We start from the raw sequence: 27,808 nt of genomic DNA, 5'->3' as shown, positions 1-27,808 counted from the left end.
ATGGGTTTGTCTAGATCCGGTTAGTCTGGTACCACCGATCAGATGGGGAACAAACCTCAGGCCTCCAGTTGTACTTAGTCTTGATCCATCCCTAGTTGTATAAACCCCATGCGCATACCAGCGTGCAGCAACTCCATCCTACAGTCTAACACATCTATTCATGCCATTGACTTAAGAACCTCGTCCATAACATAAGTACTTCCCAAAGTAACAGACAACTTCGTCGAGATGGATTCACAGAGAGAGTATGACATCATCCTCCTTGGCCCAACCGGTTACACAGGACGCTTCTGTGCCCAGCATATCGTCAAGCATCTTCCTACCAACCTGAAATGGGCCCTGGGCGGACGCTCTCAGCCCAAGCTGGAGCAAGCTGTTAAGGACCTGAAGGCTTTGAATTCTGATCGCAGAGACCCTGGTACTGTGGCTGCACATGCTTCGCATACACTGTATAGCCTTGTTAACCGGTAGTAGATATCCTTACTGTACAGCTCAACCGAGAAGAGCTTGGTCCGCTGGCCCAAAAGACGAAGATCATCATCAATTGTGTGGGTCCGTACTGTTTGCACTCAACGCCGGTGATCGAGGCATGTGCTAGCAATGGAACACACTACGTCGATGCGTCAGTTGCCCTTCACTCGCGGCCTAACATCCTAGACTAACGCACACCGTACAGAACTGGAGAAACCCCCTGGCTGAAGATTATCATCGAGAAATATCATGACACTGCCAAATCTAACGGGGCCGTGGTACGTGTGATCTCTCTCTTTCTTTATAACACACCGCAGCTTCTAACCAAGTGCGGCCAGATCATCCCCTCAGTCGGTATCGAGAGCGCCCCAGCAGACATGCTAACCTGGGCTCTGGTCAAGCGCATCCGCGAAGACCTAGCCTGCGACACCAGAGAAGTTGTCTCCGCCATCCACGAGATCAAGTAAGTCCAACCGAATCCCACCCCAACCATCAACCACATTACTCACGCGAAATACCAACAGATCCTCCGGAGCCAGCGGCGGCACGCTCAGCACGATCCTCACCGTCTTCGACACGCTCTCCTTCGCCGACATCGCCAAATCCGCCGACCCGTTCGCGCTGGCCGCCTCCCCGGCCCCCAGCAACGTGCCCAGCGAGCCCCTGCTGGCCCGACTCTCCGGCGTCCGCTACGTGCGCGACCTCGGCGCGCTCACCACCTCGCCGTCCGGCCTCGCCGACATCAACATCGTCCACCGCAGCAGCTCCCTGATGCCGGAGTTCTACGGGCCTAGCTTCCACTTCCGGCAGTTCCTGCGCGTGCGCAACGCCCTGGTGGGCGTTCTCTTCCACTATGCCTTCCTCATCAGCATCTCGCTGCTGATCTTCTCGCCTGTCCGCGCGCTGGTCCGGAAGTACGTCTACAGTCCCGGCACCGGGCCGCGGGAGGAGGACTCGGTCAACGATCAGGTCGAGTACCGTGCCGTCGCGACGGCAGATCAGGCTTCCACCTCCTCCTCCTCGTCGTCGTCGCCGAAGCGCGCGTTCGGCAAGTTGCGGTACCAGGGGGGAATGTACGAATTCACCGGGCTGAGTCTCGCCGAGGCGGCGATGGTGATTCTCGAGAATGAGGAGAAGGTTAAGAGGGTGTCGCGGGGTGGGATCGTGACGAGCGCGGTGCTAGGACAGGAGCTGTTGGATCGGTGGGAGAAAGTCGGGTGTCGGGTCGAGACGCAGATTTTCGAGCACTGATCTTGGTGTCGTGTTATGATGGTATGGTCTGTATAATCGGTTGTGTTATTTGTACTGTATCCCATATGAATGAATCTTGCAACGAAGCACCGCACCACAGCATGACGCAGTCAAACGACCACAACGAACACCATAACCAGATTTGCAGAACAGTCCAGTCGTTCCAATCCCACCCTCTCATTCCCACCCATTCAGTCCCCAAGGCCAAGTCATCCCACCGACACGCTAACATACATTCCCTCGCCCCTCTCAAACCCCCACCTCCACGCCACAGCATCACTAAGATACCTACCTACAACCTCGACAACCCCGCCCTTCCAAAAACAACCTCCTCCAACCACCACGCAATAATCTCATTAACCTCCTGAGGCTTCTGCCACAGGGCCCAATGGCCCGTATTGACGTGCTTATAGGTCAAGTGCGGGATCGTCTTCGTCATGCCCCCGCCTCGATGCGGCGGGAGCGCGGGGTCCTTCAGCGCCTGAACGAACAGCAGGGGGGCGATGATGCGGCGATTGAGGATAGCCAATTCGTCCTCGTAGTTGATCTGCCGGGTGCGATACCAGTTCACTTTCCCGGTGCCATAACAAATTAGCATATGCGCTTACCTTCGCCTTCCCACCATTGGGGTAGTCAAAGCAGCGGGAGTCGGGAAGGGGAGAACATACAAGGACCGCGCAGCCCGTTCCTCTCGAATTCAGCAGCGTAGAACTCGAGTTCCTGCGCAAACCAACATAAGCATCTCTCTCGGCAAACCAAGGGGTAGAAAAGGGAACATACGCTCTCACTCAACAACCCCGACCCCCCGACCCTGCGCACGCGATCCCACAGCACCCCAACCTCAGCATCAAACGCGACCCGCTGACCGTCTTCCTCATCCGTGCGGCCCCCATACAGCGCCAACAGGAACCGCTTTATCTCGTCGCGCGACTGCACCGCGCGCTCCAGCGCCCCGCTCCGGAACTGCAGCTGGTAGCCGAAGTGCGGCACGATCTTGCGGGTGAGTTCCTCCAGCGGGAGGAAGTGGCGTGTTGGCGCGGCGTACGGTACGCAGATTGTGAAGACGTGCGTTACGAGCTCCGGGTGCCAGAGGGCTACGCGGTAGGTGAGGGCTGCGCCCCTTTTTGATTTTTCAGTATGTGTTGGGTTTGGGATGGGGATAGAAGGCCATGGGTGCAGCACGTACCAGTCATGTCCGCCCAGGATGATCTGCTCCGCGCCGAGCTGGGAGGCGAGTTCTTTGATGTCATTGGCGCAGTTGCGGTGTGAGTAGAGATTGATGTCTTCGGGTGCGTCCTATTGCGTCTTGCGATTGAGTTTGGTGGTCCAGGTTGAGGGGGTGGGAAGTGGTGGAGGTTCATACTGTTTGCCCGTAGCCCAGACAGTCTGGCGCAACTACCCTTAATCCCAAACTCCGCAACATCGGGATCTGATAGCGCCAGCCCATGGCGAGGTCGGGGAAGCCATGGAGCTATTCGTTCTGAGTAAGATTGTCGAAAGCTGGCTGGGTATTCAAGTGCTTACGAGGAAGATGGTGGCGCGCCAGATTCCTGACTCTGGCTCGCTGTATAGATAGCCTGTGTGCGATAGTATATGTAATCAGTGATCGGGTTGGAGTTCGGGTTGGCTGGTGTTGCGGGGAGTGTATTTGTATTTGAGTTGGATTGAGATGATGGCTTCTCAGGCATGCACAGTTTATTAGGACGAATTCGTCGTGCTCCAGGTCACATACTGTATGTCTTGCCATTGAGGTTGGCGGAGCGGCGGTCAACTCGCGAATCGCCGGTGACGTCGATCTTGTCCACCGCCATTCTGGAATTCCGATTCTATGGGATGGGTTTGCTAGGGAAGTCAGACGGAAAGTTAAATACTTGTAGCAAAGAACGATAGAAGTAGTCGCGAGAGAAGTTAATCATACCGACTGTCTTTAATTTATTCTATGGTACCTGATGGAGATTCCCCCGCCAGCTGTTCATCACGTGAAACTGAAGCTATTGATAGTAAAGGATCGCAACGAGGCAGATCTAGAATCGTTGGGCCGGCAAAGTGAGGCTTTCTTAGAGCGTCTACTCTTCTTACTGGGTCAACTTATGTAGTGCAGCGGTCAAGCCGTCTTGCCTTGTAGAAGAGACAAGCGGAGGGTTCCAGTTGCAGTTGCAGTCGCCCATTGTCTGATCTTGCTGCCGAATGCCTCGGCTATCGTAAATGCAAGGTAGGATGCGGGACAGTCACATACATCAAGCATGCAGTCCGACCCATGGCTTGGCTTTTGATACATAACGCTCCGGAGTCTCAGAACATGGCCATTATAAAGTACAATCGCGTAAATCGCCCACAGCTTCAGTGGTAGTTTCTCAGTAGATTACAGTGTCCTCCTGGTCCTCGACCACCTCTCCGCCGTCGTCGTCGTGTGCCCGATGCAGATCATCGTGGCCATCCGCCAGAGACACACTGCTCTCATTCGCAGGGGTGGCTTCTTGTGGAGCCGTCTCTGCGTCGCCGTCGGGGTTTGCGCCGGTGTTTTCAGATTCAGGAGTCTCGTCAGGTACGCTCTTGGGTTCCTGGGCCTCTGGTTGCGCTTGTTCCTGAGCTTCCTCCTGTGTGCCTTCAGACTTCCGCGTGGTATCTGCATTGTCTTCCTGGCTCGGAGCAGAGTACCGAGCCTCTAACTCTGCCGTTTCTCGCGCGACAGTAGCTTCCGCCTCTCTGATCTGCTCGTCGATAATCGCCTCATCCTCCGACCTCAATTGCCATGGTTTGTAGTACTATGAAACTCACAGTCAGCCCTGTCATAACCGACCACTCGCAGCACCCCATGAAGACCACGGAAAACAACAATAAGATGAAGGACATACCAAAACAGGCTCGGCCTCCGTCTTCAAAAACCTCGCCGTAGCCAAAAGATTCTCATGCCGCGTGCGCATCTGCCCAAACCGTAAATTAGCATGGCACACATCTCCCCAAGCATATGAAGAACAAGAAGAACCCACCGCTTCCTCCTCATAGGCCCTCTGGTACTTCTTCCGCCTCTCGACCCTCTCCTCGCGCCTCTTCTTTTTCAGCTCCCCATACTCCTCATCCAGCAGCTTGAGCTTATCCTGTTGCCGCTTCTCGATATCGGCCCGCCGCCTCTGGGCCGCTGTGTTCGAGTTGCTCTGCGAGAGCGTGCCGAGCAGGGCGCCAAACAGCCGCTGGCCGCGTTTGCGCTCCTCCTCCTTCCGGCCTGCCCCGGGCCGGCGAGGAGGTTGTTGTTGTTGGTGTTTGGGCTCCTCCGGGGACGGAAGGGGGTTTGAGGTTGCGTCTGATACGGGGGGTTGGTCGGTTGTGTCTGCGGCGTGGTTCTGGGAGGGGGATGTGGAGGTGCTCAATCGGCGGCGTTTGGTCTCTGCTGCTGCTGCTGTCGTGGGGTCCTCGCCTGGCTCTGTGGCGGAGGAGGACTGGCGCCGTTTCTGTCCTGCTGTTGTGGTTTGGTGGTCTTCTTGGGGATCGGGCAGAGCGACCGCCGATGCGAGGGTTCTGTTTAATCGGGGTGTTAGTTATCTCGGATCCTATCATAGCGGCGGCGTCGGCGGAGAAGCAAATAAGAGACTTACCCTTCAGCCATAGCCGTTTAGTTTAAGGTCGTTGTAGAAACAAGCCCGAACGGACCGGGGTTGTACGAAAGGGTGGTCGGTTTCAAGAAAATTGATAACACCAGCCAACGCCTTAGGATCGTCTTGTCGAAGGAGAGCGAACAATACAGCTGAGTTAGAACAACGAGAGTCTGCAGGGTAGTGTTTCAAACAACCACCAAAGAGGTAAAAGGCAAAGTCGCTCTAGTCTCTAAACCACTTACCGTCAAAGTCAACAGGCTGACCACTGATATGCGATCTCGACCTTCTTCGCTGCTTCGGCGGCGGGACTCCAACCATACCAGTGCACGGGCCACGCCTTACCCAATCGGGGGGAGAGCAAGTTAGCAACGGCGGGCGGCGGCGCGATTCTTCAAGCCTAAGTTCTTCCTTTCGGTCTCCTTCATCTCCCTTCTCCTGCATCCGCAAGTCAAGCTCTGCTTTGAAATCCACCCACCTACCCTCCCTCCACGCCACTACAACCTGCGCATTTAACCAGCGTACAACCCACAACCTCAAACCCAACAACCACACCAACCCAATCCAAACCAAATCCAAAAATGTCCCGCCACCACCCCGACCTCGTAATGTGCCGCAAGCAACCAGGCATCTCCATCGGCCGACTCTGCGACAAGTGCGACGGCAAGTGTCCGGTCTGTGACTCGTACGTGCGGCCCACGACGCTGGTGCGGATCTGCGACGAGTGCTCGTTCGGCAACTACCAGAACAAGTGCATCGTGTGCGGCGGCGAGGGCATCAGCGACGCCTTCTACTGCTTCGAGTGCACGCGCCTCGAGAAGGACCGCGACGGCTGCCCCAAGATCATCAATTTGGGTTCCTCGCGGACGGACCTGTTCTACCAGAAAAAGAGTTTTCGGAATCATTGATCTTGGTGGGGCCCCCTTCCCCTGTCCTATCCCTCCTGGCTTGAGAGGTTGGGTTGTTTGGTCCGTTGGGCTGGACCAGGGTGGGAATACTTCTCTGGGAGAGGGGGCTTTTTTTTCTTGTTCTTACGGATTGGGGTCTATGGGGATCGGGTGCGTTCCGGCTACAAATAAGAGGGGAATAAGAAAAGGCCATGTGGCAGGGCGGAGACTGACTTCTCAGCTGCTCTAAATGCTGGAAATGCTATATACTGTCGATCGATGTCTTAAAGCGAGCAAGATTTACAAGAATCACGGAAGAGCGGTGGTCACAACCACTCCATTCACCGGCCGGGCCGTCTCGGTCTCGCGAAGCCGCGGCTGGGTCCGGTGCCCTGTGGCGGGCGAACCTCTTCTTGCAGTCTCTCACCGGAGATCTCGTCGGGGGAGGATGCCTCGATCTGCAAAGTCTCAACGTTAGAGGGAAGCCCAACATGCGAAAGAAAATCGAACACGCATTCCAAAAACGACCAGCCTTGTGACTCACCTTCTTGGAGACCTTCAGCCCCTGCTCTTCCGCCATCGCGAGCGCGTGCATGCGGGAGCTGGCGTACAGCATGCGTTCCCGGATCGACGAGCCCGACGGACAGGTATAGATGAAGATGACGGCGTCCGAGTCCGGATAGTGATAGAAGGTGTACCGCGGCGACGAATCCGGGATGTGCGACTGGACGGAGTTCGCGTCTACGCCGGACTCCACGACCGCCACCTTGAAAGCTTCAGACTTGACCTCGATGGCCTTTTAATCAAGATCGTTAGCCAAGCACAAAATAAAATCCAATTCAAGTTTCAATCTTCCTGTCACTCCCACCACGAGAGCAAAAGAACAGAAAAGAAAACGTACCAACTGCACCAACCCACCCTGCTGTAGCGCTCCCAAAGCCCCCTTAACCTCATCATCAACGTGCATCTGGATCCGCATACCGGACGCACCGCCGCCGGCGCCTCCAAACGGGTTCCCACGCTGAAACGTGCCCCCGATCCCAATATCACGACTGGGCGTGCCATTCCGGGCCTCATCCTCCGCCCGCCGCACGGCCTCCAACTCCCGTTCCTTCTCACCCATCAGATCCTCCCTACGGAACCCACCGGCCCCGTCTCCAGAGCCCGAGCCCTTATTGTTCCGCTCGGCATCGCGCTCCCGCCACGCCTCCTCACCAAGCACCTCGTCCTCGTCCGTGGCAAACACTGTGGCGGCGAACTTCTCCGTGCCGAGCTCGCGCGCCAGCGTGGCGCGCGTCGCGGCGAAGAGCGTCTTGGCGCGCACGCCTGCGTTCGACGGGATGTAGGTTAGGGCGAGGAGCTCATGGCTTCCGGATGTTCCGGCGGGCCGGCGCAGGAGCAGGTAGATGGGGGTTTTGGGCTCGAGGACGCTAGAGAGTTGCGGGAGGGAGGCGTAGAAGGCGGTTTCTGGGTTGCTGGTCGAGGTGAAGGGGAGCGCGGCGAGCGGGGTCAGGCGCTCTGATTGGATCGTCACTGGTAGGCAGAAGAGGGTGGTGTCTGTTGTGAAGGTTGTGAAGGCTGTTTGGAGTTCTTGGGAGACTGTTTATTATCTGGTTAGTGGCGGGTTGTGGTGTTGGTGGTTTGTTGGATGGGAATGGGTTCAGGTTGGCTGGCTGATGTCGTAATTGTCAGGGGGAGGTGGGGTGTGCATTGCATTGCGGTGCAGTGGAGGGAGGGCGAACGAGATGGAGAGATGGATCAGCCTAGAATGTCGGCGAGACGTACCTGAGATTCCGGACTGCATCTTGAATGAGATGCACCGGGGCTGGTGGGCTGGCTCTATCTGATGCGGTGGTTGTTGATGCTGTGGCTCTTGGTTGATGGGGGCGATGTTTACTGCGGAGCGGACGGAGGGGGAAGGCAAGCGCAGAAGCGGTGTGTCTAGTGGGGTTTGCGTCGAGCGGAAGAAACAGGGCTGGCTCGCCCGTTTCTCTCCTCCTTTGCATCATGCATGTATCTTCCGTCTTTATCTCGGCATTGAACTTTCCAACCCATTTCATACTGTGCACCCTAATTGATGAACACTCTCGAATCTATTAATCCTTCCAAGAAGGTATAGATACATAGGAAACACGAGACCAAAAACAAAAGACGTGATATATACAATCCACCCTGATGTGAATCTGAACGATAGGGCATCCAGGCCTCCAAAACATATAAACAGGAAATACTCATATAGAAAGCAGTGATCGAAAACGCCACCATGCTCAATGGTATCAAATGCTTTCGAAAACACATGGCGGTTATCAACCTTCCCCTCAAACACCTTTCTATCGTTCTTCACTCCTCGAACGTGCCGCCCACGAAGCTCCACCGCGATTGCTCGAGCTTGCCCTTCAGGAGCTCATATACAGTGAAAGTGACGGCTTGGCCGGGGGCGACCCGCATGACACGGGGCGTGATACCCTTGTAGAAAGCGGCGGCGCCTTCTTGCTTGAACATGTCCTTGGCGATGACCACGATGCGGGTGACGGCGGACTGTCCGGGCTCGGCGCGGGTCTTCTGCAGTCTCGTCTTGATGGTGTCGATGGGGGCGTTAGAGAAGGGTCCGACGGCACCGGAGATCAAGCCGATGACGGTCGTTTGGTAGGAAGGAAGCTGCGAGTTGCTGTACTCGGGTTGGCTTCTCTGGAGGAACGCCTTCAGCTCCGTGTATGCCGTGAAGTTGGCGGCCTGGTTCGTTCCCTGGCGGAGGGCCGTCAGAGACACCCCGCGGTACAGGGTGCTGAAGCCTTCTTCTCGGATGACGGTGAACAGGGCGTGCGGCGCGCTGCGATACTTGGGCGTGTCCAGCGGGTCCGACAGACTGTGGTGTTGTGCCTGCAGGCGGATCTTGATCACTTCCATCGGGTTGACCACCGCCACGGCTTCCGTCACACCCGCGCAGAGACCAGCTGCAAAGGAAACAGATATGAGTCAGTGCGCCCGGGCAATTGGGGGACAGGACATGCGCGCAACTTACCGAGGAACGTGGCCTTGCTGGTCACGGCGCCGGTCTCCTTATCGGCGAGCCATTGCTTGTACGTTTCGTAGGATGTGAATCGGATGGCCATCTTCGGGATGATGCCTCCCAGCACGGCTCCCAGACCCTTGTACAGCCCCAGAGCGGTCTCTCGCTTGACGATATCAACACCGGTGGCAACGAATCCGCGCGGTTTTACCTGGTCCAGGGTGTTAGCCGTAGCGCAATGGTTTGCGCGGGTGGGGGTGTACTTGCCCCAGGGGCCCTGGCCCGGCGCGACAACTGCATGCGGACTTTGACGGTATCTGAACCAACTGTCAATCGGCCATTCTGGGTGTTCTCGGTAGGTCAAGCGTCTTACCCAGCGGATGGCACACGAGCGCCTCCATCATACCGGCACCACCACCAGCTGTTGCGTTGTAGGTTAGCCTTGTGCGGGGACAGCTTGCGCCGGGAAGACCCATAGCTTCGTACCGATCAGGTTGACAGCCGGGGACGCCGGCTTCTTGCCATTTCCTCCTTTCGCAGACATGATGAAAGAATGTGTGAGTTTACAACAAGAAATATGAATTCTTGGTCAATTGCTGCTCGGGGCTCCACCAGGTAGAAGCGAGAGCAGTCAATGCGATGCGACTGTATGCGCTCCTTCGGACTCAATGGCAAGACAAATCAAGTATGATGATTGATGTCTTGAGGGGCACCAGACGGATAAAAGAAGGAAGCAAGGAAGGAGGAAAAGAAAGAAAAAAGGAGGATGTTAAACCCTCGTCTGAAGCGCAGGGAATCTTTTTTAATAGGGTGAAGGACTGACGGATCGGTGGTTCACAAGCAATGCCAATAATTTGCTGGTACGGGGAGATACGGAAGTATAGCAACTACGTTCCCTCGGCTCGACCAAGTCAAGGTATTTAAAATCGGCGATTGGGGAGGTCACTGGGTCTGGGGAGTTTGTAAGGGGGCCTAACTTGGGTGGTGGGTTCTCAGCAATAATGATCTCGCAAGAATGGGCTCGGGAACGAGGATCTGAGACGGAGGTGCGGTTCTCGGTTGCAATTGACGGGGGGGTGGATGAGTTTAGCCCTGAGTCTGTAGTAGAGTACAGTACAGCGTGGAGAAGCTATGACGGGGAAGCGGAGGAAGCTTGAAAGTTCGCTGGACGAGCGGAACTGCGGATGAGCTGCCGCTGCAACAACAGCCGAGAATTTCTGTCTTGCTTGCTTGCTTGCTTGCCAACGAAGAGGAGCAAGAATATCCTGGATAGAGAGAAAGATGAAACGAAAATGACCAAGGGGGAGAGACGTGATCTCTTTATACCCTGCTCATTATCCTCACCTACGCCCTGATCACAAAATGTCCAACTACATACAAGTACTGTACATCCCCTCGATGTCGCGCTCTTCCGAGGCTCCGGGTCAGGACATGGCCGTCAGTCTGGCATCCCAGTGACCGGCCAATTTTCCTCCGAATGGTGCCAATGGCAGAGCGGAACCACTCCTCACCTCCCTTAAGATAGGCCCAATTCTCAGTCACTGACTGGTGATTCAGCCCAGCGCTGCATCGGGCAAGACAACCTTCACATGCTGGGAGAGAGCCGGCTGCCCAGCGTATTGTCGTCATCTGCGTGTCGTGAACAGCATCATCCTCCGCATTCAGAGTTTGAGCTTGTGACTGGGACCATTGGAACGGGGGACACCTTAGTCAGAGTCATTGTAATCGAATTGTAGTTGTGTATGGTGTATAGTGAGTAGTGGTATCCCCAGTAATGCATTCAGGCTCTCTCATGTCACGGGTATTCCCGGGCCAAGACTGGAGATCGAATGCTGCCGAGGTCTTCTCAACTCCCTTCCTTTCCCCTCCAAATTCCCCCGGAGTAATCTGGACCGGCCGCATCTTCAGAGAGGTTATGATTATCGCCAGTCACTGGACATGGACATTGGTGGAGGAAACATTGGCGTGGGAAGATCTTGTGACCTTCGACCACCGGAGTCCTGCCTTTACTCCGATTTTCGCAACGATGGCCGCCGCGACTTCGCTCAAGTCATGTCGGAATAGTTATCATCGAGAGTTCTTCCCCCACGGTTCAGTTCTTATCCATGTCTGCTGACCGTTTTTCCCCTGCCGTTGCATTCCAACTATTCTAATCCTTTGGATTTCAATCCTGTCCCGGTACTTCATTCCGAGCTGATCTACTTGTAGATAGAGTCTGTGTATAGCCACGGGCAAGAAAAAAAAAGAAATGACTTTTTACCTTGATTCTGATAAAACAACTTGAGGCTCTCAGATCATCACATGCTGGTCGTTGCACAACATCTCAGCCTGTCGCACCCAGCTTTGATCGTCACTCTGGGGGTAGCATAACCTCCGAGGGACAGTTCAGCTGCCGTACTACTCCCGAAGCATCTCAGCCTGGTATGCAAGACCTGAACTGTAGGACGCTGAAGGGTCACGTGCCCTCAGGGACGGTGCATTGTTCCCCCGACCGAGTATAGAGGTTGACAACAACCACACTGCATAGACCACTTGGCTGATCCCCTACATTCGGACTAGAGCCCAATGTAGTGCCTTTTCTCGTCTGCCTCACGTGAAACTATAGCTACCTGGAGTATAACAGCTCAGTTGCATATCCATGCATGTCCACCAGCCGGACTTTTGCAGCAGCGACGGCCTCGCACCATGCCTAATGGAAGATCTTTCAGCCTATCAGTTTATCAGCTCGGCCCTAGATTTGACGCCGATCGACCACCGAAATAACTCACCACCATGCAAAGAAAAAATTACAAAAAATGGCACAATCTGAGGCCCTCTGACGAACATAAGACAAGCGGACACGCTTGGCGAATTCACCTCTGACCCAATCTCCGACTCACCAGCGCACCTCCACCATGAGCGTGGCCGCCGCGCAGAGCCTAACTCCATGGTACCGGCGGGGCGTGGGACCAGCCCTCCGAACGACCGCGCTCTTCATCCTGCATCAATGGCTACTGATCGGGATCGGGGTCGTCTGCGTGCTGGCGTACTACTTCCCGGACGTGGCGAAGAACGGCGGCACGATCCGGTCGGAGTATAGCGTGCTGTACGGGGCGATGGCGGTGATATTCTTGATCTCGGGGCTCAGCGTGCCGCGGGCGAAGCTGTTCCTGCACCTGTTCAACTGGCGACTGCACACCCTGGTGCAGGGGTTCTCGTTCCTGGTGATGCCGGCGCTGATGCTGGCCATCGTGCACATCATCCTGGCGGGCGACCCGCAGCAGCATATCGACCGCGCCGTGCTGGCCGGCTACGTCTTCCTGGCCTGCATCCCCACGACCATCGCCTCGAACGTCGTCATGACGCGCTCCGCCGGCGGCGACGACGCCGCCGCCCTCGTCGAGGTCATCATCGCCAACTTCCTGGGCCCCTTCATCACCGCCGGCTGGACCGTCGCCCTGCTGCCCGCCGACCCCGCCTTCGACCCCTGGCGCTCCGCCAACGGCGACCTCTCCGCCATGTACCGCGACGTCTTCAAGCAGCTCGGCCTCGCCGTCCTCCTGCCGCTGGTCGTCGGCCAGCTCGTGCGCTGGTCCTGGCCTGACCGCGTCGCCGCCGCCCTGCACACCTACAGGCTGCCCAAGCTGAGCACCGCCTGCCTGCTCCTGCTCGTCTGGTGCGTTCCATCCCCTCCACCGCCCCCATATTCAAGAGAGTGAGCGTCATGGGGGGAGAACCCCCCATACCCCCCCTTTCTTTCAGCTCCCCAGAAACACTCATCCCTAAACCAGACAGTTAGCGATATTGGGAGGGGGGAAACCCCCAAACCCCGCCTTCCTTTCAGCTTCTATTACCGCACCCTAGATCAAGAGTTAGAGTTATCTCAACCCCAATCTCCCAATACTAACGAATGGAATGAAATGGATAGGACAACATTCAGCACCGCCTTCGCAACAAAAGCCCTTCAAACCCTCTCCTCCCAAACAATAATCTTCACCACAACCTTCAACATAGCCCTCTACATCTTCCTAACAGCAGCCTGCTTCCTCCTCTGCCGGCCCCCGACCTTCCTCGCAGCCCTAAAAATCTCCATCCCCGTCCCCGTCCCCGTCCCCAGCCGTATGCACCAAAAAAAGCACGAATTCCGCCCGTTCCGCCCCCTCCCAGCCAAGGAAACCATCGCCGTGTGCTTCTGCGGCCCTGCCAAGAGTACCGCCCTCGGCATCCCGTTGTTATACGCCATGTGGGGCCCGCTGGAGCTCTACCTTAAGGCTAAGACCTCCGTGCCGGTGTTGTTGTTTACCACGGAGCAGATTTGTGTGGCGCATTTTTTTGTGCATTTCTTTCGGGCGTGGAGGGCGCGGGTTGAGGATGGTAGTCTAGAGGATGGGGGTGGGGAGGATATGCGGAGGGAGGTGGAGGGGGAGAGAGGGGATGAGGAGAGAATGGATGGGGAGGAGGGGGAGGGACTCGGGGTCGGGAAAGAGGCCGTCGGTGTCCAGACGGGGCCCCGGGCCCAAGGTTGGGTTGAATAGGACGCTTCAACTCGTGTATAAGCATGTGTATAGACATTCGGACATATCAACGCTGCATCATGTAGAGATTGTGATAGAATTTACAGGACCCCCAGGACTAATAACACAGAGTCCGCCCTCAGATATAGCTCACTTTCACCCCCATCCCGATAGTCCCCTTGACCTTCTGCCACCCCGCGCCGGTTATCCGCCGCACGCGCTCCCGGATGTCTTGCCTGCTCAGCGCGAACAAGAGCCCGAGCAGGAAGAGAAGCGTCCGCGCAACCGAGAGCGGGTTGCCGGCTATGCTCTTCGTGATGAACTGCATCAGGTTGCGCACCACGTTCGTCAACGCCTGGGATCGCTTGGCCCGCGCGTCCGGCTTGTCCGTCTTCTTGACGCTCTTCGACCCGGACGGCGAGAGGGCTGTGCGGCTTGTCGCGCCCGCCGCACCGGGCCTCCCGTTCTTCTCGCCGCTCTTCCCACGGCCCTTGACGCTGCCATTCGGGTACGTCTTCTCGATCCCGTAGTCCACCTCGCTGCTACTCCGGCCGTGGCCCTTCTGCTGCTGCGACTGTTCTACGGCGGCAGTGGCGGCGGCGGTAGCGACCTCCTCCTCCTCCGCTCGCCGTCGCTCGGCCTCGCGCGCTTGGCGCTCCAGCTCCGCGTCCTTCTCGCGTTGCAGCGCCGCGGCCCGCAGCTCGCCCTGCTGCTTCTCCTCTTTCAGGCCCTCCAGGGTCTGCAGGAACACGTCCTTGCGCTCTTCGTCGAGGACTTCGCTCAGACTGATGAATTCTTGCGCATAATCCCATTCGTCGTTCCGGGGGAGGACATGCAGCGTGAACAGCTCGATTATCCGCACCCGTGCGTTCAGGTCCTTTGGCGTGTCCGTGCCGCCGTTGGCTCGCTGAAGGGAAGTGGTGGACGAGGAATTGCGGAGATGATGCTCCGTGATCTCCAGGTTCGGTTGGCCGGAGGAGGAGAGGTAGGTCTCGAGTCGCTGTTGGTTGAGTTTCTGCGATGGCATGTGGCTGAGGAGTAAGGTGGCACTAATTCATGTGGGGGTGGTCGGTCAGTTTCACTAGATAGCAACAGTATACAGTAGAAGCCGAGGCCAGAACTCACAGGTTGTATACGACTTCCGCGTCCACGGATCCCTCAAGACCCTTGTACCCGGTCTGCACGACCGTCTCCCAGATCTCTCCCTCCCGGACTTGGGAGGAGATCGCTTTCCATTCCTTCTGTCCGAACACTGTCTTGCCATCTTCGGGGCCCAGATCGACGATTGCGCTGAGCAGCGTGATGTATAGGTTCCATACTTTGATCCGCCACGTGGGTTGGGCGGCGGCGATGGGCGGTACGGCGGGTGCTGAGGAGTCGCCGTTGGGGAATTGCTCGTCATTGCCGCGGGGGTTCGTGATGGCGGGTTCCAGGGCCGCGAGCGCTTCTTGAAGTCGTCGCGTGAGGAAGAGATGTGAGGCTTTCTTGTAGGTCTTAGAGCACAGCTTGGAGGGCGAGAGTGGTAAAGTTGTGGAGGAGGAGAGGTGTTGCGACTGGGACGCCGATGGGTCGGCCATTGTAGCTACCGCCAGCGGGGATGCGACGGGACACTCGAGAGTGGGATATGGATTGCAATGAGGGGTATAATGCTTCAACGGGAGAAATGGACAATGGAAAGTGTTGTCGACAGGCAGATTGCGCTTCGGGAGGAGGTTGGGGAAGATGGACGGAACGCTGTGACACTAAGTATTAAGGAAGTACTCCGATGGACTCGGGAAGGTTCAATGGCTGCTGCTCCAACTTCACCTCGGCTTGTTCCACTGCGCTGGCCGAGACAGTCTGGGGGTGTTCTGTCACGGGATAGTCGGCTGCCTCAGGCTACAGCAACACCGATAACGGTCGAATCCCGTGACAGCTCGAGACTCCCTTCAAAGCATTCATCACACTGCGCATTCATTTTTTTGTATTTGTCTGGACGAGAGAATAAGCATTGAATGTTATATAGGAAATAACGTGCCGGAGTCTGTCAGTACATGCGCATGGAATGTGACCATACATGATCACTGAATCTCTGTCCCTCTTGCCCCCCCCGGATTACGTCCGATAACAACTAGATCGGCCTCGACTCGTGCTAACACAAAGAACTGTGGCGTGTTACACACAAATCATCTCGATCAAGCCCACGTTCATCTCCACTGCCTGGAAACCATTCTATCTTTACCGCCATCAGGCGCTGAATAGTCCCTATATCACAAAGCATGGATATCACCGCACAGACCTTCGGTCTGCACCTCCCCAAGCTCTTGGACGAGTTGTCAACCTGTTGTTTCGTATCCCTGGACTTCGAATTCTCCGGAATAGCCAAATCTCATACTGGAGGCATGAGACGAAAGAGTACCCTCCAGGAGCGGTACGAAGAGGTCAAGGCATCTGCCGACCAGTACCAGATCCTGCAGGTCGGCTTGACCATCTGCCATGAAGACCCGATAACTGGTCAGTCAACACTCAACTGATGTGCTTCCTGATCAAGAAAGAATACTCACTGGCTCCGCGCAGGCATCTACACGTTGAGACCGTATAACTTATACTTGAGCCCCATTGTCGACAGCAAGCTCGATGTTGAGAGGGACTGGTCGTTCCAGAGCAGCGGTATGCTTATCATCAAGCCGGCTGCCCCCGGTGGCTAATCTGCGATTTCCATTCTAGCTATCGCGTTTCTCTTGGCAAACAGATTCAGCATGGAGTCGCTCTTCACAAATGGCGTGACGTATCTGGCTCGGGACGAAGAGCAGGCGGCCATCACCAGAGCCATTGAGAGACGCGATCGCCCGCCGAGGACGGCAACTACGCTAGGCGTCGATGAAACCGAGCACGAATCACTCGCATTCCTGCAAGAAGTGCGCGTTCTCGTGGATGCCTGGCTTAAGCAGGGTAGTGTATGTAGCTGTCTTTTATGTACTCTGTGAAGCTCGTCTAATCACCGCACAGGCCCGGCGCAACTACCTCAACATCCCACCAGCCAGCCGTCCCAATCCAACCCACGAGCCCAGTTCCAGTTCCATGCCGGTGGAGATTAACAGATTCCAGAAGAGACTAATCCATCAGCTGATCGAGGTTGAATACCCGTCGCTCACAACCATCGGCAAGCAGGGGTTTGTGCAAATCATTGACTATGACGAGGAACGGGAGAAAGCCGTGCATGAGCAGAGGATCCAGTTTGTGCAGGAGAAAGCCTGGAAACAGAGGGGCTTCAGATGGATCGCCGAGGCTTTGGCTGGTGGTGACCTCACAAAACTAGGGCCTCACTACTTCATAAATATCATGGAAGGCTTGCCAGGGAGACTCAAGGGCTCTCTCAAGGATTTCTCGGACCGGATCAAGCGACGGCTGCAAACCAATCGACCGGTATTGGTGGGCCATAATCTGTTTACGGATCTGATATACTTCTGTCGTTGCTTCTTCGGGCCTCTGCCGGACCGTGTTGAGGACTTTCAAGCCATGGCCCACCAGATGTTTCCGGTGCTGATGGACACGAAGTATATGGCTACGCATGATTGCGGCTCCATCAACCCTACGTCCTCCTTGCAAGAAATCAACGACAATCTTGTCGCCATTCCATATCCAAGGATCAGTGAGTGGTCATCGTCGATACCATTCTCAAGATTACACTGACATGCCTTTGTAGGCGTTCATCCGCAGCATAGCAAGTACCATGCCCAAGGAATAGACCATGAAGCGGGCTATGACAGTCTGCTCACAGCGCAGGTCTTCATCAAGCTCTCTGCACAGCTTCGAGACCGAGGCGCCAATGAGAACCCTACCCCGTCACATCCTCAAGCTCCTGATCAGGCGTCGGCTAGAAGGCAGAGCCAGCACATGGACCAGGCCCGAGTCTCTCTACCCATACGCCCCAAGCCGAGCAATGTTCAGATCATGTTCGGTACCGTCATGGTTAACAAGGTTATCGAGAACCCGGTTGGCAATGATAGCATTCTTCCTCCTGGGGCAGATGAAATGGCATTGAGTCCCAATGTCTCCCCTCAGGTCCAGCAGAAAGTCAACAAAGGTGAGCTGATCCCTCGGCTAGGCGCCAGATTCTGGAGCGTCTACGGAAACAAGTTGCGTGTCTTTGGTACAGACGAGCGAGTGTGCCAAATGGGCTGAGGCGACTCGAGTCTACCATGTATACCAGTTGAATCGACGCGTATAGCAACGTAGCGATAAAAACATGATTACGAGTTACTACAACCGCCAAATGCCTAGCTGAACTGAGCATTGGTGGGGAATGTATGCAGCGTCTATCTAACAGTACACCTTGGTTTATGAAGGTACCGCTAGCGAAAAATGGCCGCAAGAGGGCTCACTCTGAGCACCGGAAAAATGATCGACTGGTCGTGGAATATCTAGAACAGTGACGATAAGGAAATGGTGCCGTGAGAAGAAAGAAAAAGAAAGAGAAAGGGTTGGCGGGAGAGCAGCGATGGTTAAAAACCAAATGGTCACGTGCACTGCTAGCCTGGACGGGACTAGCTTTGATCCGGGCGGACTCTCGCAGACAGACCGGCAGGTGACCGCCGCGCCAACTTTTCTCGCCCAGTATCGGCGTCCGGGACGTATTGACCAGCACCTCAAACTTTCACATAGCCCTTTGGAGAGATGTCTTCCGGGTCCAATGGTGCCAGGCGCATAGCGTCGCTTCTGCGTGAGTTTCATCCGAGACCTTTTGCAGGTCTCCAGCCGAAGGATTGTCGACGGACAGCTGACTGTTTTGTTTAAACCAGGGCCTTCCGCCTCCGATTCCAGAGTGTGCAGAAGCTGTCAAGAGACGATCGTTCGCCGCAACTTTGCCTCCGCCGCGGCCACGGAGGGCACTCCGGAGACCACCACCGCGCCTCCCAGCTCGGCCTTCCCCGTTGTGAAGCCTGCCTACACCATCAAAGCCGGCGTGCTTCTGTCCCGTCCGCCGCAGATCACCCGCGACCTCACCGATTTCGAGAAGGCATACTTTTTCTACCAGCGCCGCCTGAACGAGCGGTTGACGCTCCCCTTCACCAAATACTTCTACTTCAAGCGCGGCACGCCCGCCGACGAGGACTGGAAGCGCAAGATCCGCGAGCGCCAGACCGCCGCCCGCGATATCGGAAATTACAACGCCTATTCGCCGGAGGCGTGGAACGATGAGCTACTCGTCGGCGCGGTCGAGTCCGACCCGGCTCACCAGGTCGAGATGCTCGTCCGCGATGCGGAGGCGACGGTCAACGCCACGTCCCAGGACACCAGCAAGAAGGAGGAGGTCGCGAGACCGATGCCCCGGGTGACGGAGGCGGACGAGAAGGGCGACGACAAGAGTCTGAACCGAGCTCTGCAGAGGACTTTGTATCTTCTCGTGCAGTCCAAGGAAGGATACTGGAAATTCCCCAGCTCTCCGGTTGAGACGGAGGAGACTATCAAGCAGGTACGTTTTCTTTCACGAAGCGGTGGTGGCGGCGTAGCGTTAACCCGCGTCCATCTGATATAGGCTGCCGAGCGTACCCTCGCCCAGTCGGCGGGTGTCAACATGAACACCTGGTTCGTGGGCTACCACCCTGTCGGCCACTACGTCTACAACGTCCGCAAACCCACCTCGGATCACCTGGGCGAGAAGACCTTCTTCATGAAGTCGCGTATCTTCACCGGCCAGGCGGACCTGTCCGGTAACACCGACAACCTGACCGATTTCAAGTGGCTGGCCAAGGACGAGATCTCGAAATATGTCCGGCCACAGTACTATGCCAGCATCAAGAACATGCTGGCCGAGCGGTAAAAATTTGGTTTGATTGAGTGCTCGTTTACTGTACTGTTAAGATAGATTTAGTATGTTGTGTGCAGCCATGGACCGGGAATCTTTTGCATATATTTTGAGAGAGAGTGTGTGTGTGTCATGTATAACTAGCTTTTTTTTCGCCAAGTTCTTCTACTCTTTTTTCTTTTCGGTTGATATCATGTGCAAAGAACCTTTTCCTTATTTTTAAAGAAAGAAAAGATGAACCACAGCAAATGCATTTCCAATCCAACGCCACGCCAGTGATGAATACCCGTACCCCTCTCATAATAACAAACACTACCAAGCCCACCGATAACGCACTAGATACATACATACACAACAGCCTACAGCTCACTTCAAATTAAACTTCTGCCCCTGAACAACCGGCTGCCCCTTAGCAACTCCTTTAGCCAGACTCTTCCCACACATCGGACAAGCTAGAGTACATACAGTCAGCTTTACTCCTTCCAAGACGGGGAGATACTATGTAGGGGACAGGATAGGAGACAGACAATTCTTCTGATAAGCGCACCGCTGGCAGTACTTCCGGCCCTGCTCCGTCTTGGTCTTGCACACCTCGCACGAGGACGAATACGCCGCGTAGGGATTCTTGGCTTTCGCGCTGAGTAGTTTACTCTGTTTTGGTTGCGTTAGCACTCTTGGCTTGGAGCTGGATCCCCTGCCATTTAGTGAATGCTGGATCTTCCAGTTGGGATAGCTAGCTGGCACTATCCCCTTTCCCTTCCTCCCCTGGCACCAAAGAAAGAAGAGGGAAGAGGGGGGAGAGAATAGCAGCGCAACCTGGGAACTGGACGCAAGACCCAACTCGGAAACTTGATGCAAGGCTAGAACTAAGAATCAGAGATAAAACATACCTTCCCGATCCCCGTATTCCCTAACGTCGGCTTAGAGCTAGAGCTACCACTACCGGCTCCACTGGTGGTGCTGCTGCTGCTGCCACCCCCGCCGAGGGACGTCGAGGGCGAGCCATAGTACATCTCGCTTTTGCGCTTCACGCCGGGTGTCGCTAGTTCGGTTTGTTTGAGTTTCTTTTGGCATTTGGCGCAGACCATTTTGATTGATTTGGAATTTGTTTGAATGGGGAAGTGTTTGGAAGTGTGTGCAGAGGTAGAGGTTGGATGTGCTGGTCGTTGTAATGAAGGCCAGTTAGGTTGCGGTTGCTGGTTGTATGTAGGTTAGTATGATGGTGATGATAGATGCTAATGGAGAGTGTGGCGCGGCGGAGGGTTGGTGTGTAGGCTGGTGGGGGCTGTGACGCCACTTGGGGTGTGGCGCAGATGGGTGCTGGTTGCGTGGTTAGTTAGTGTGCGCGGGAGTAGAAATCTGTACGTGTACACTTGTTCGGTTGGATGGTTTACTCTACGATCTGGGGATTAAAGTATTTGGGAGCTCGATGGTCTTGCTACTTAATGAGGACTAAGTATGCTGCGTGTAGGCTATATATGTGAGGTGTCATTGCGTGACAGTGCATTAGATGTTGCTCAGGTGGATGATTGTATATCGCGGTTGCTACGACTTCACTACTATATCAAAGAGTGCGCTGCAACCGGGTTGAACTAGACTCTACGCATTGCCTGTACTAGTAGTAGAGTATGTCCTTGAGAGGAATTCTTAGCATAATAGGTAGAAAGGTCGTTGGTAGGGCAACCATAGAGCTATTAATTTTTCATAGCACAGTATATGAACCGTGACTTAAGTAGTGACCTTGCGACCAAACTAGCAAGTGACAAGTCATACTTCGACGAATCTTCCAAGTCATCGTACCTTAGCCTGCAAGCAGGCCAATAACCACCAGGAACTAAATTAAATCTCCAGCGCCTTCACATGCAAAGTACCTTACCAAACAGTCGATCGCTTCGAGTTCGCCTGCAGTTCCTCAGGCTGACATAGGAACGAAATCCACCAAAGCTGAGCCGGTGGTGTGCAGACTATCAGACACGAGGCACACCTGTAGAGTCCTTCGCAGCAACTCCCGATGATTTGAGTAAGATGAAGCAGAAAAGGTGCACAGACATTCTCGCGGAGTCCCCGAGTGGGTGTTGTGGCAACTGGCGACGATTAAATACTAAGTTCGCCCTCCTCGGCTTCAGCTCATTCTTCATTTCTCACTCCCAAGCCTGAGCCCACCAATGTCCGACCAACGAGTCCCAATCGTCTCTACTCAGTAGCTGGAGTCTCAGCTGCTCTGGTCTCTCGAATCCTCAGGGATCCACTGTTCAGAAGCCTGCATTCTGTGCAGGGCTGTCTGGGTTTTTCTTTTTTGTTTCCCAATGGCTGCAGGGTGACCCGCCACTCCTGAACTGGCCTGCGTCAGTCACTGCTGGGTTGTCGACCCAGACCGCAGAACGGACGCTTCCAGACGCCAACTGCAAGGCCAAGAGTCAAGGAAAGCATTTGAAATTGTCCAAAGAACAGAAAGCCCACACACAAAAAAAGAAACCTCCATGGGTACACCGTCAAAACCGACTTCCTGGATCTCTTAGCTCAATGAGCGCCAGTTCCAGCGGAGTGGTTCGTTGAGTCGGACCTTTGGGCTGTCCAATCTTTCTGCCAGACCTTCACCCTGAAGGAGCCCACCAGCAAGCTCCTTCCAGGATTATGGCAATATAAAGCAATGCCCCCTGGTGGTGGAAATCGCCACGGCTGGGCGTTCTCATCCCTGAGTCTCATGTCAGATTGTCGCCGATCTTCGTCAAGGCCGACTCTCTCGCCAGTGATACTTGCGACTTATACTTTAACCGAGGGATATCAAGCGTTATATACATACTTATCCTGCTCAGGATCTATCTTACTGCCCTGAAGAAAGCAGAGTCCGACAAAGACCCTATATTTGAGTCTTGGGTTTTGCTTTTTCTTCAGATTCTTCTTGGCCGCCCGGACCAGGCTTGGGTTCCCTACTAGCTTCTCGACTACTGACGCCTTTCGCCCTTGCTAGTTCTCGATCTGCTAAATTGGACGGCACGTTCAGGTCGAACTTGGCGTGGACCATTGGGGGTGTAAATCCCTTGCTTCGAGGAGGTGGGAACGAAACGGGCTTTCGACCACACAGTGGCACACTTTCACCACGCTTCCATCTCTCAATCCTCTCTCTCAGCCTCCTCCCCCTTTCTCCTGACGGGATTGTTTTCCCTAGTTCGAGGGCCGTTTGAGGGTTAAGGGTTGAACCTTGAAGTGGTCGATATACAGTCCGGTGCTTGTCACTTGTCACAGGACAACCACCGAAACCGAACCGACTGGATCAACTGTCCAGATTACATGCTCGCAACCAGACAAGATGCCTCCCAATGGCTCTTCGTTTACGGCCCTGAACCTTCCATCAGCGTTTAGCCTCCCCCAATGCATGGATTACTTCACGCTCACCGCGGGTCCCAACACGGATCTCTGGCGCAAACCGGGCGATCGCGACACGGCCACGGCCCCGATCGTGTTCACGTCGCTGCGACGTCGATTCGAGGTCGCCGAGGTGACGGTGACCGCGGATTGGGAGATGGAATGGGACCAAGGCGGGCTGGTGATCTTCGCCGGGGCGCCGCCGCAATCGTCGGAGGATGTTCCGGTCCATCATGTGCCAATATCGCCGCCGCTGGGCACGACCCCAGCCGTTCGACTCGGAGCATCGTCACCGGCCTCCTCCCGACCCTGCAAATGGGTCAAAGCCGGCATGGAATTCTGCTCCGGCACGATGAACGTCTCCAGCGTCAGTGCCACGGCGGACGGCGCGGACTGGTGCGCCTCACCGCTGTCCTTCCCCGAGCATGGCTCGGCGCCAGTCCACTCGCTGCGTATCAAGCTGGAGCGCGTGGGCCATGCCCTGTGGATCTGGTACCAGGTGCCCGCCGTGGCGCCGTACGCGATGACCCCAGGCGCGATGTTCAGCGGCATGTGGCGCAAGCTGCGCGAGGTGACCTGGTTCTTCTACGGGATCGAGGATAAGTTCGTGCATGTAGGTGTGTACGCCAGTCGCCCGAACCGGCTGTCGCGCGGTGCGACGATGTGGGCGACGATGAATGGGAATGGGTCGGATTCGACGGGGGTGGCGGATGGATTGGTGGTTGAGTTTGAGGATTTGGAGATCTCCTAATGGACTTGATTCAGTCACGGCGATGATTGCACGCTGCTAATGGCTAGGGTTATCCCCTAGGGCTACTGGCTGCGATGAGCTTTGCGCTATACTCACGAGTTGATGATTACTGCTTTGTTATTGTTTTCCTTTGTTGCTCGGGCTATGGCGAGAGAATTTGGAGTCACTGATGGGGGTACTGCAGGGTAGCTTTGGTGTTTCGTCGATGCATTCGCATTGGGAATCGTTATATAGGTTGTCAACTAGGATATTTTTCTAAATCAACTTGAATCTTTCTTCATCGATAGACGTTCGATCATCCCAAGTGATCAATCAACCGTACCGTACCTGTCCAATTTAATGGTCTGTTTCGTGCTTAGAACGTGCAGGCAAAATCAACACCACTGTACTGACTCCTTTCCTGCTTCTTATCTAACCGCTTCCCGAGACCTGCGTTATTCCACGTCTATTGTCTACTACCTACTACTATTACCATCATTAACCTGCCTTTATGACCATGAAAACCCATACCTCCTCACCAAAACCAGACCTGGGCTAAAACTCGGTACATCTCCGACCACCGCCCCGTCATTGTATTTCCCATTGGAATGAGTTATCTGAACAGAGGTGCATGTCGTCATGGCCCGTTGCCCCGGATGGAGCCTCTTGTTTTATGTGCTGATGCCCCCGCTGGCTGGCAGGGTCCCCGGGACAGACAGACAGGCAGGGCGAGCGGGCAGGGCAACGGACTACGGCAGCCGAGGGGCTCCCTTTCTCCACCCACCGCTTTCCTTCTCCTTCGGTATCTGGGTCGGAGAGGACAGAGATACTGAAGATGAAAAGGGGGAGTCCTCAGTTTTCATTCCGTTCTTTTCTAGGGAGTAGTTAGAAGAAAGGAGAGCTACAATATCCGAATCCGGAGACGTTTTTGTGGTGTGTTTTGTGGGGGGTTATAAAAAAAGAACCCATCCGGTAGATAGTTTTTTTTTTCTTTTCTATTTCGATATATCGGCAATAAGGGGGAGGGGCTGATGGAGATAACTCCGTCGAGGTGAATAAGGGGAAGGATTTTCAGGATGCAGATACGAGAACAATCCCTTTCATGGTCTATCTAGACAGACAGACAGACAGACAGAAAGTGGTGGTGGTCTCCCACTGGTTCATGTATAGAATAGGCATGTTATGTTATCTTCCCGTCAGCAGTGCCAGCACAGCAACTGTGGGACTTTGGGGCTGCAGCTGCGCCGGAGATCTTTGGGTGCATAAGTGCGTGCGTGCGTGCGTGTGCGCGCGCGTCGTCGATTACAGATTGCCGCACAGATGGGCTTTGATTATTTTCTGCGGCTGAGAATTGGGGTGGTTGATTGAGTACTGGGTGGTTGTATGATGTCGATGGTGGTGATGGTTATGTTGCTGATGCCGCTGCTGCTGGGCGGAAGGGATTTTCTTGGGTGCGCCCGGTGGAGTCATGGAGGGATGGATACTGTTTATTGATGGCGCCACTATTGGGGGGTCCGCCACTAGGAGAGGGTTGACTGTCAACATGTCTGTTAAGACTCTGGATGTTGTATGATCTTGTGTCTGTTTGTCAGTTGTGATAATCTGTAGGGCAGCAATCGAGAGGGTCGTACAAGATGTTGTACGCAGACTGAGTGCTACACTCCCTGCCATATATCAACCACTTTGCTTATCTGTATGCTTGCTGTATGCTCGCTTACATCAGCAGTGCAGCGGTTGGAGTGGATCTCCACCACGACTCTGATTGGTGTCCTCCGTGCTCACCGCATTTTCTTTTCTGCAGATGGAGGAGGGAAAAAAAAACTAAGCCCATCTGATTTCTTGTTGCAGGCTTGCAGCTCATCCAGGGATTATTCTGTCGGTTTGGATTGGATCTGGGATGATTGATAGTGTGTGTTGCGTGGGATTAACCTTGGGCCTAAGCTGTCTCTTTGGCCTCTCAATCTCCCCTCCTCCGCGTCATTCCCTACTTCTCTTCCACTCACATGAGTCCAGATATTGACTTATGTCCCGGTTGTAATAGCATAAGCAAGTAATTGAAAAAGTCAAGATGACCAGCAGCCCCCCCAAAAAAACCCACGATCACTATGCCAACTGAGTGAGCCCCGCCAACTAGACACTCTGCTTTAGTATGGGCCGACGACTAAGAAGTAGTTACTAGTCCTGAGTAGTTCTCCATCCGTCTTCCGTCCGGACCCAGTTTTACACTAACCCATTTTTTTTTTCCGTCTCTCTTGCGCTCTTCATCGTTGCTCTCTTTCGAGTCAAGAGTCACACTGGATTGACTGACGGACAAGACACACGGATTGAAGCTGAGCTAGACTACTCTGAGAGCGCCCTCCAGTCACCCTCTGATATTCCCGACTTCCCCTCTTTTCCTCCTCCTCTTCCGTCCCTCTCCTCTTTCTTTGTTTATTATTATCAACCTCCATCTATCATATCTTCATCTCCAACTTCCCAACTGTACCACCTTTCCTCCCTCCTCCTCTTCCCTCCCCCATTCTTCCTCTTCCTCTTCTCTACACCCCTTCAAGACACACACCTTCCTCCCTTACCTCTCTTCCCCTTCCTCGTTTTCCTTCCGCGCAGGTGGTCTTTTTTTTTTTTTTCTCTTCCCCTCTTGTCCGGTCCGACTTCTCCGCACTCACCGGACTCGCCTCTGTACATTACCTCTGTTTCCAATTCCTCTTTGCGCCGTTTGCGAGATCCATTCTGCATTCTAACGACTGTTACGACCACACCCCCTCCCACCCTGACGATTCACAATGGCTCCCCCCGCTGGTGAGACTGTGACCATCTCCATTCGCCGTCCCATCGACGACCCCATCTACCTGGCCGGCACCTTTTCCGACCCCCAATGGGAACCCGTCGAGCTCAACTCCAAGCCCGTTGACACCGAACCCGATGAGGACGGACTCATCTCCACCGAATATCTCTTCTGGCACGACCTGACGCTGCCCCCCGGCCAACATCAGTACAGATTCCGTGAGGGCACAAAAGGCCCGTGGTTCCACGATGAGGCTGTGAAGCATGGTATGCATTTTCTGATCCCTTTCCATTGTGATCATGCACTACATTGTGCTAGGGTATTCTTCTGTCGGGTTTTAAGGGAGTGAAGACTAACATTCTTTTGATGTGTAGTTCCTGGTGAAGGTGGTCTCGTTAACGTGCTTACCGTGACGGAGAAGGGCGCTGCGGCGGATGCTGTGAAGCCTGTTGTCGAGAAGGAGGCTAGCGATAAGACGGAAGACGCCGTGACGGAAGACGCTACCCCCAAGGAGAACGGGGTCAATGGAGTCGCGGAGCACGACACTCCCGCGCAGGAATCTCCCGAGGAGCACAAGTCCGAGCCCGCCATGTCGGATGAGTCTACCACGAACGGCACCGCCGCCCCCGAGGTCAACGGCACTGAACATGTGGAGCAGCACTCGGAGGAGAAGACCACAGACGATGCGAAGGCGCACGACGCCGTCGAAGAGAAGTCCGTCCAAGTCGAGCCGACTCCAGTGAAGGAAGAACCTGCCGCCACCGAGACCAAGGAAGCGCCAGTCATCTCCGAAGTCACCGAAACTGCCAAAGACGCTGACAAGGACCAAAGTAAGGAGGACGAGGTTACGGCTGCCGACAGCGCCCCCGTGCCCGAGACCGACAATAAGGCGACTGAAGTGTCTGAGACGGAGAAGGTTGTCGATGAGCCTGTATCCAAGGCTGATGAGCCCGCTACTGAGACTGTGGCTATAGAAGCCGCCGCGGAAGAGACTCCTGCAGTGGAAGCCGCTTCGGAAAAGCCCAGCGAGACCGAGCCAGTCGCGACTGAGACTCCTGCTGAAGACTCAAGCGTTCAAGAACCCGCGAAGGAGGAGCCGGTCAAGGAAGTTGAGGCAACAGAGGCAACAGTTGTCGCCTCTACGGAAGAACCCGCTAAGGAAGAACCCGCTTCCCAAAGACCCTCCGAGTCGGCTGCGCCCGTCGCGTCTACGATCGAGCCCAGCGCGGAAGAGGCTAAGCCGGAGCCCACTGAGGAGGTCAAGACTGACCACGTTCCCGAAGTTGCCGCTCTTGCGGAACCTGCTGTGGAGTCTGTGGCTCAGGAGGTTTCCGAGAAGTCCGAAGAGACCCCTGCTGCCGAGACTGCCCCTCAGGAGCCTGTCACGGAGGAGCCTGCCAAAGCGGAGCCTGCCAAAGAGGAGCCTGCCAAAGAGGA

General features: G+C 55.1%; 12 protein-coding genes across 12 annotated transcripts in view; 6 read left to right on the top strand and 6 right to left on the bottom strand.

Moving 5' to 3' along the window:
- Nucleotides 1-98: 98 nt before the first annotated feature.
- BO97DRAFT_441323 (uncharacterized protein) lies at nt 99-2,218 on the top strand. The gene is made up of 5 exons (XM_025698162.1): nt 99-418; nt 475-622; nt 677-749; nt 810-934; nt 996-2,218. Exons 1-5 carry the CDS (start codon nt 229-231, stop codon nt 1,720-1,722), a joined length of 1,263 nt encoding a protein of 420 aa, XP_025553981.1. The 5' UTR covers nt 99-228; the 3' UTR covers nt 1,723-2,218.
- On the bottom strand, nt 2,015-3,606 carry BO97DRAFT_441322 (alpha/beta fold hydrolase; the record flags this gene model as incomplete). Its single annotated transcript, XM_025698161.1, has 7 exons — nt 3,455-3,606; nt 3,247-3,299; nt 3,086-3,193; nt 2,909-3,018; nt 2,503-2,842; nt 2,391-2,442; nt 2,015-2,292 (listed from the first exon to the last, which is right to left on the bottom strand). The coding sequence occupies exons 1-7, from the start codon at nt 3,531-3,533 to the stop codon at nt 2,015-2,017; spliced, it is 1,020 nt and encodes a 339-aa protein (XP_025553980.1). The 5' UTR covers nt 3,534-3,606.
- Nucleotides 3,607-4,023: 417 nt separating this feature from the next.
- On the bottom strand, nt 4,024-5,572 carry BO97DRAFT_441321 (uncharacterized protein). The gene is made up of 4 exons (XM_025698160.1): nt 5,316-5,572; nt 4,713-5,238; nt 4,578-4,646; nt 4,024-4,487 (listed from the first exon to the last, which is right to left on the bottom strand). The coding sequence occupies exons 1-4, from the start codon at nt 5,324-5,326 to the stop codon at nt 4,077-4,079; spliced, it is 1,017 nt and encodes a 338-aa protein (XP_025553979.1). The 5' UTR covers nt 5,327-5,572; the 3' UTR covers nt 4,024-4,076.
- Nucleotides 5,573-5,838: 266 nt separating this feature from the next.
- Nucleotides 5,839-6,715, top strand: BO97DRAFT_257695 (PHF5 family protein). Its single transcript, XM_025690882.1, has 2 exons — nt 5,839-6,225; nt 6,441-6,715. The coding sequence occupies exon 1, from the start codon at nt 5,894-5,896 to the stop codon at nt 6,218-6,220; it is 327 nt and encodes a 108-aa protein (XP_025553978.1). The 5' UTR covers nt 5,839-5,893; the 3' UTR covers nt 6,221-6,225; nt 6,441-6,715.
- BO97DRAFT_422179 (twinfilin) lies at nt 6,541-8,003 on the bottom strand (the record flags this gene model as incomplete). The annotated part of the gene is made up of 4 exons (XM_025696776.1): nt 6,541-6,657; nt 6,744-6,995; nt 7,101-7,798; nt 7,985-8,003. The coding sequence occupies 4 exons, from the start codon at nt 8,001-8,003 to the stop codon at nt 6,541-6,543; spliced, it is 1,086 nt and encodes a 361-aa protein (XP_025553977.1).
- Nucleotides 8,004-8,539: 536 nt separating this feature from the next.
- BO97DRAFT_432521 (putative succinate:fumarate antiporter (Acr1)) lies at nt 8,540-9,753 on the bottom strand (the record flags this gene model as incomplete). Its single annotated transcript, XM_025697547.1, has 5 exons — nt 8,540-9,153; nt 9,222-9,420; nt 9,477-9,526; nt 9,583-9,630; nt 9,696-9,753. The coding sequence occupies 5 exons, from the start codon at nt 9,751-9,753 to the stop codon at nt 8,540-8,542; spliced, it is 969 nt and encodes a 322-aa protein (XP_025553976.1).
- Nucleotides 9,754-11,714: 1,961 nt separating this feature from the next.
- Nucleotides 11,715-13,723, top strand: BO97DRAFT_464151 (uncharacterized protein; the record flags this gene model as incomplete). Its single annotated transcript, XM_025699486.1, has 2 exons — nt 11,715-12,864; nt 13,117-13,723. The coding sequence occupies exons 1-2, from the start codon at nt 12,104-12,106 to the stop codon at nt 13,721-13,723; spliced, it is 1,368 nt and encodes a 455-aa protein (XP_025553975.1). The 5' UTR covers nt 11,715-12,103.
- A 118-nt stretch (nt 13,724-13,841) lies between these two features.
- pex26 lies at nt 13,842-15,459 on the bottom strand (the record flags this gene model as incomplete). Its single annotated transcript, XM_025693496.1, has 2 exons — nt 14,828-15,459; nt 13,842-14,751 (listed from the first exon to the last, which is right to left on the bottom strand). The coding sequence occupies exons 1-2, from the start codon at nt 15,277-15,279 to the stop codon at nt 13,842-13,844; spliced, it is 1,362 nt and encodes a 453-aa protein (XP_025553974.1). The 5' UTR covers nt 15,280-15,459.
- A 212-nt stretch (nt 15,460-15,671) lies between these two features.
- BO97DRAFT_468781 (mitochondrial 54S ribosomal mL46 domain-containing protein) lies at nt 15,672-19,751 on the top strand. The gene is made up of 7 exons (XM_025699775.1): nt 15,672-16,195; nt 16,259-16,351; nt 16,409-16,638; nt 16,691-17,333; nt 17,388-17,834; nt 18,484-19,157; nt 19,221-19,751. The coding sequence occupies exons 1-7, from the start codon at nt 15,961-15,963 to the stop codon at nt 19,503-19,505; spliced, it is 2,607 nt and encodes an 868-aa protein (XP_025553973.1). The 5' UTR covers nt 15,672-15,960; the 3' UTR covers nt 19,506-19,751.
- BO97DRAFT_403869 (cysteine-rich PDZ-binding protein) lies at nt 19,732-20,715 on the bottom strand. Its single transcript, XM_025694834.1, has 3 exons — nt 20,381-20,715; nt 20,018-20,141; nt 19,732-19,942 (listed from the first exon to the last, which is right to left on the bottom strand). Exons 1-3 carry the CDS (start codon nt 20,576-20,578, stop codon nt 19,857-19,859), a joined length of 408 nt encoding a protein of 135 aa, XP_025553972.1. The 5' UTR covers nt 20,579-20,715; the 3' UTR covers nt 19,732-19,856.
- A 1,943-nt stretch (nt 20,716-22,658) lies between these two features.
- BO97DRAFT_257573 (uncharacterized protein) lies at nt 22,659-23,872 on the top strand. The gene has a single exon (XM_025690881.1). It carries the CDS (start codon nt 22,801-22,803, stop codon nt 23,605-23,607), a length of 807 nt encoding a protein of 268 aa, XP_025553971.1. The 5' UTR covers nt 22,659-22,800; the 3' UTR covers nt 23,608-23,872.
- A 2,497-nt stretch (nt 23,873-26,369) lies between these two features.
- The window catches only part of BO97DRAFT_412120 (PT repeat family protein), a gene marked incomplete at both ends in the record, with an annotated part of 5,568 nt that continues 4,129 nt past the window's right edge, over nt 26,370-27,808 (top strand). The window contains 2 exons of the mRNA XM_025696221.1: nt 26,370-26,637; nt 26,746-27,752. Coding sequence (XP_025553970.1) covers nt 26,370-26,637; nt 26,746-27,752 — 1,275 coding nt within the window. The remainder of the gene's footprint in view (nt 26,638-26,745; nt 27,753-27,808) is intronic.

Source organism: Aspergillus homomorphus (genome assembly GCF_003184865.1).
Source record: "Aspergillus homomorphus CBS 101889 unplaced genomic scaffold BO97scaffold_7, whole genome shotgun sequence".
NCBI lineage: Eukaryota > Fungi > Ascomycota > Eurotiomycetes > Eurotiales > Aspergillaceae > Aspergillus > Aspergillus homomorphus.
This window is presented reverse-complemented; position numbering and strand designations above follow the sequence as displayed.

Bases quoted from the DNA above. Each gene is read 5' to 3' on its own strand.
- BO97DRAFT_441323 (XM_025698162.1), top strand. From the start codon at position 229: ATGGATTCACAGAGAGAGTATGACATCATCCTCCTTGGCCCAACCGGT. The intron at 623-676 runs GTCAGTTGCCCT...CACACCGTACAG, and splicing joins GGAACACACTACGTCGATGC to AACTGGAGAAACCCCCTGGC. The intron at 750-809 runs GTACGTGTGATC...AAGTGCGGCCAG, and splicing joins CCAAATCTAACGGGGCCGTG to ATCATCCCCTCAGTCGGTAT.
- BO97DRAFT_441321 (XM_025698160.1), bottom strand. The intron at 4,647-4,712 runs GTGGGTTCTTCT...CGGTTTGGGCAG, and splicing joins GGGCCTATGAGGAGGAAGCG to ATGCGCACGCGGCATGAGAA. The intron at 4,488-4,577 runs GTATGTCCTTCA...TGAGTTTCATAG, and splicing joins CGGAGGCCGAGCCTGTTTTG to TACTACAAACCATGGCAATT.
- BO97DRAFT_257695 (XM_025690882.1), top strand. From the start codon at position 5,894: ATGTCCCGCCACCACCCCGACCTCGTAATGTGCCGCAAGCAACCAGGC.
- BO97DRAFT_468781 (XM_025699775.1), top strand. From the start codon at position 15,961: ATGGATATCACCGCACAGACCTTCGGTCTGCACCTCCCCAAGCTCTTG. The intron at 16,352-16,408 runs GTATGCTTATCA...TTTCCATTCTAG, and splicing joins CTGGTCGTTCCAGAGCAGCG to CTATCGCGTTTCTCTTGGCA. The intron at 17,835-18,483 runs GTACAGACGAGC...TGTTTAAACCAG, and splicing joins AAACAAGTTGCGTGTCTTTG to GGCCTTCCGCCTCCGATTCC.
- BO97DRAFT_403869 (XM_025694834.1), bottom strand. From the start codon at position 20,578: ATGGTCTGCGCCAAATGCCAAAAGAAACTCAAACAAACCGAACTAGCG. The intron at 20,142-20,380 runs GTATGTTTTATC...CAACCAAAACAG, and splicing joins GGAATACGGGGATCGGGAAG to AGTAAACTACTCAGCGCGAA. The intron at 19,943-20,017 runs GTCTGTCTCCTA...TATGTACTCTAG, and splicing joins GTGCGCTTATCAGAAGAATT to CTTGTCCGATGTGTGGGAAG.
- BO97DRAFT_257573 (XM_025690881.1), top strand. From the start codon at position 22,801: ATGCCTCCCAATGGCTCTTCGTTTACGGCCCTGAACCTTCCATCAGCG.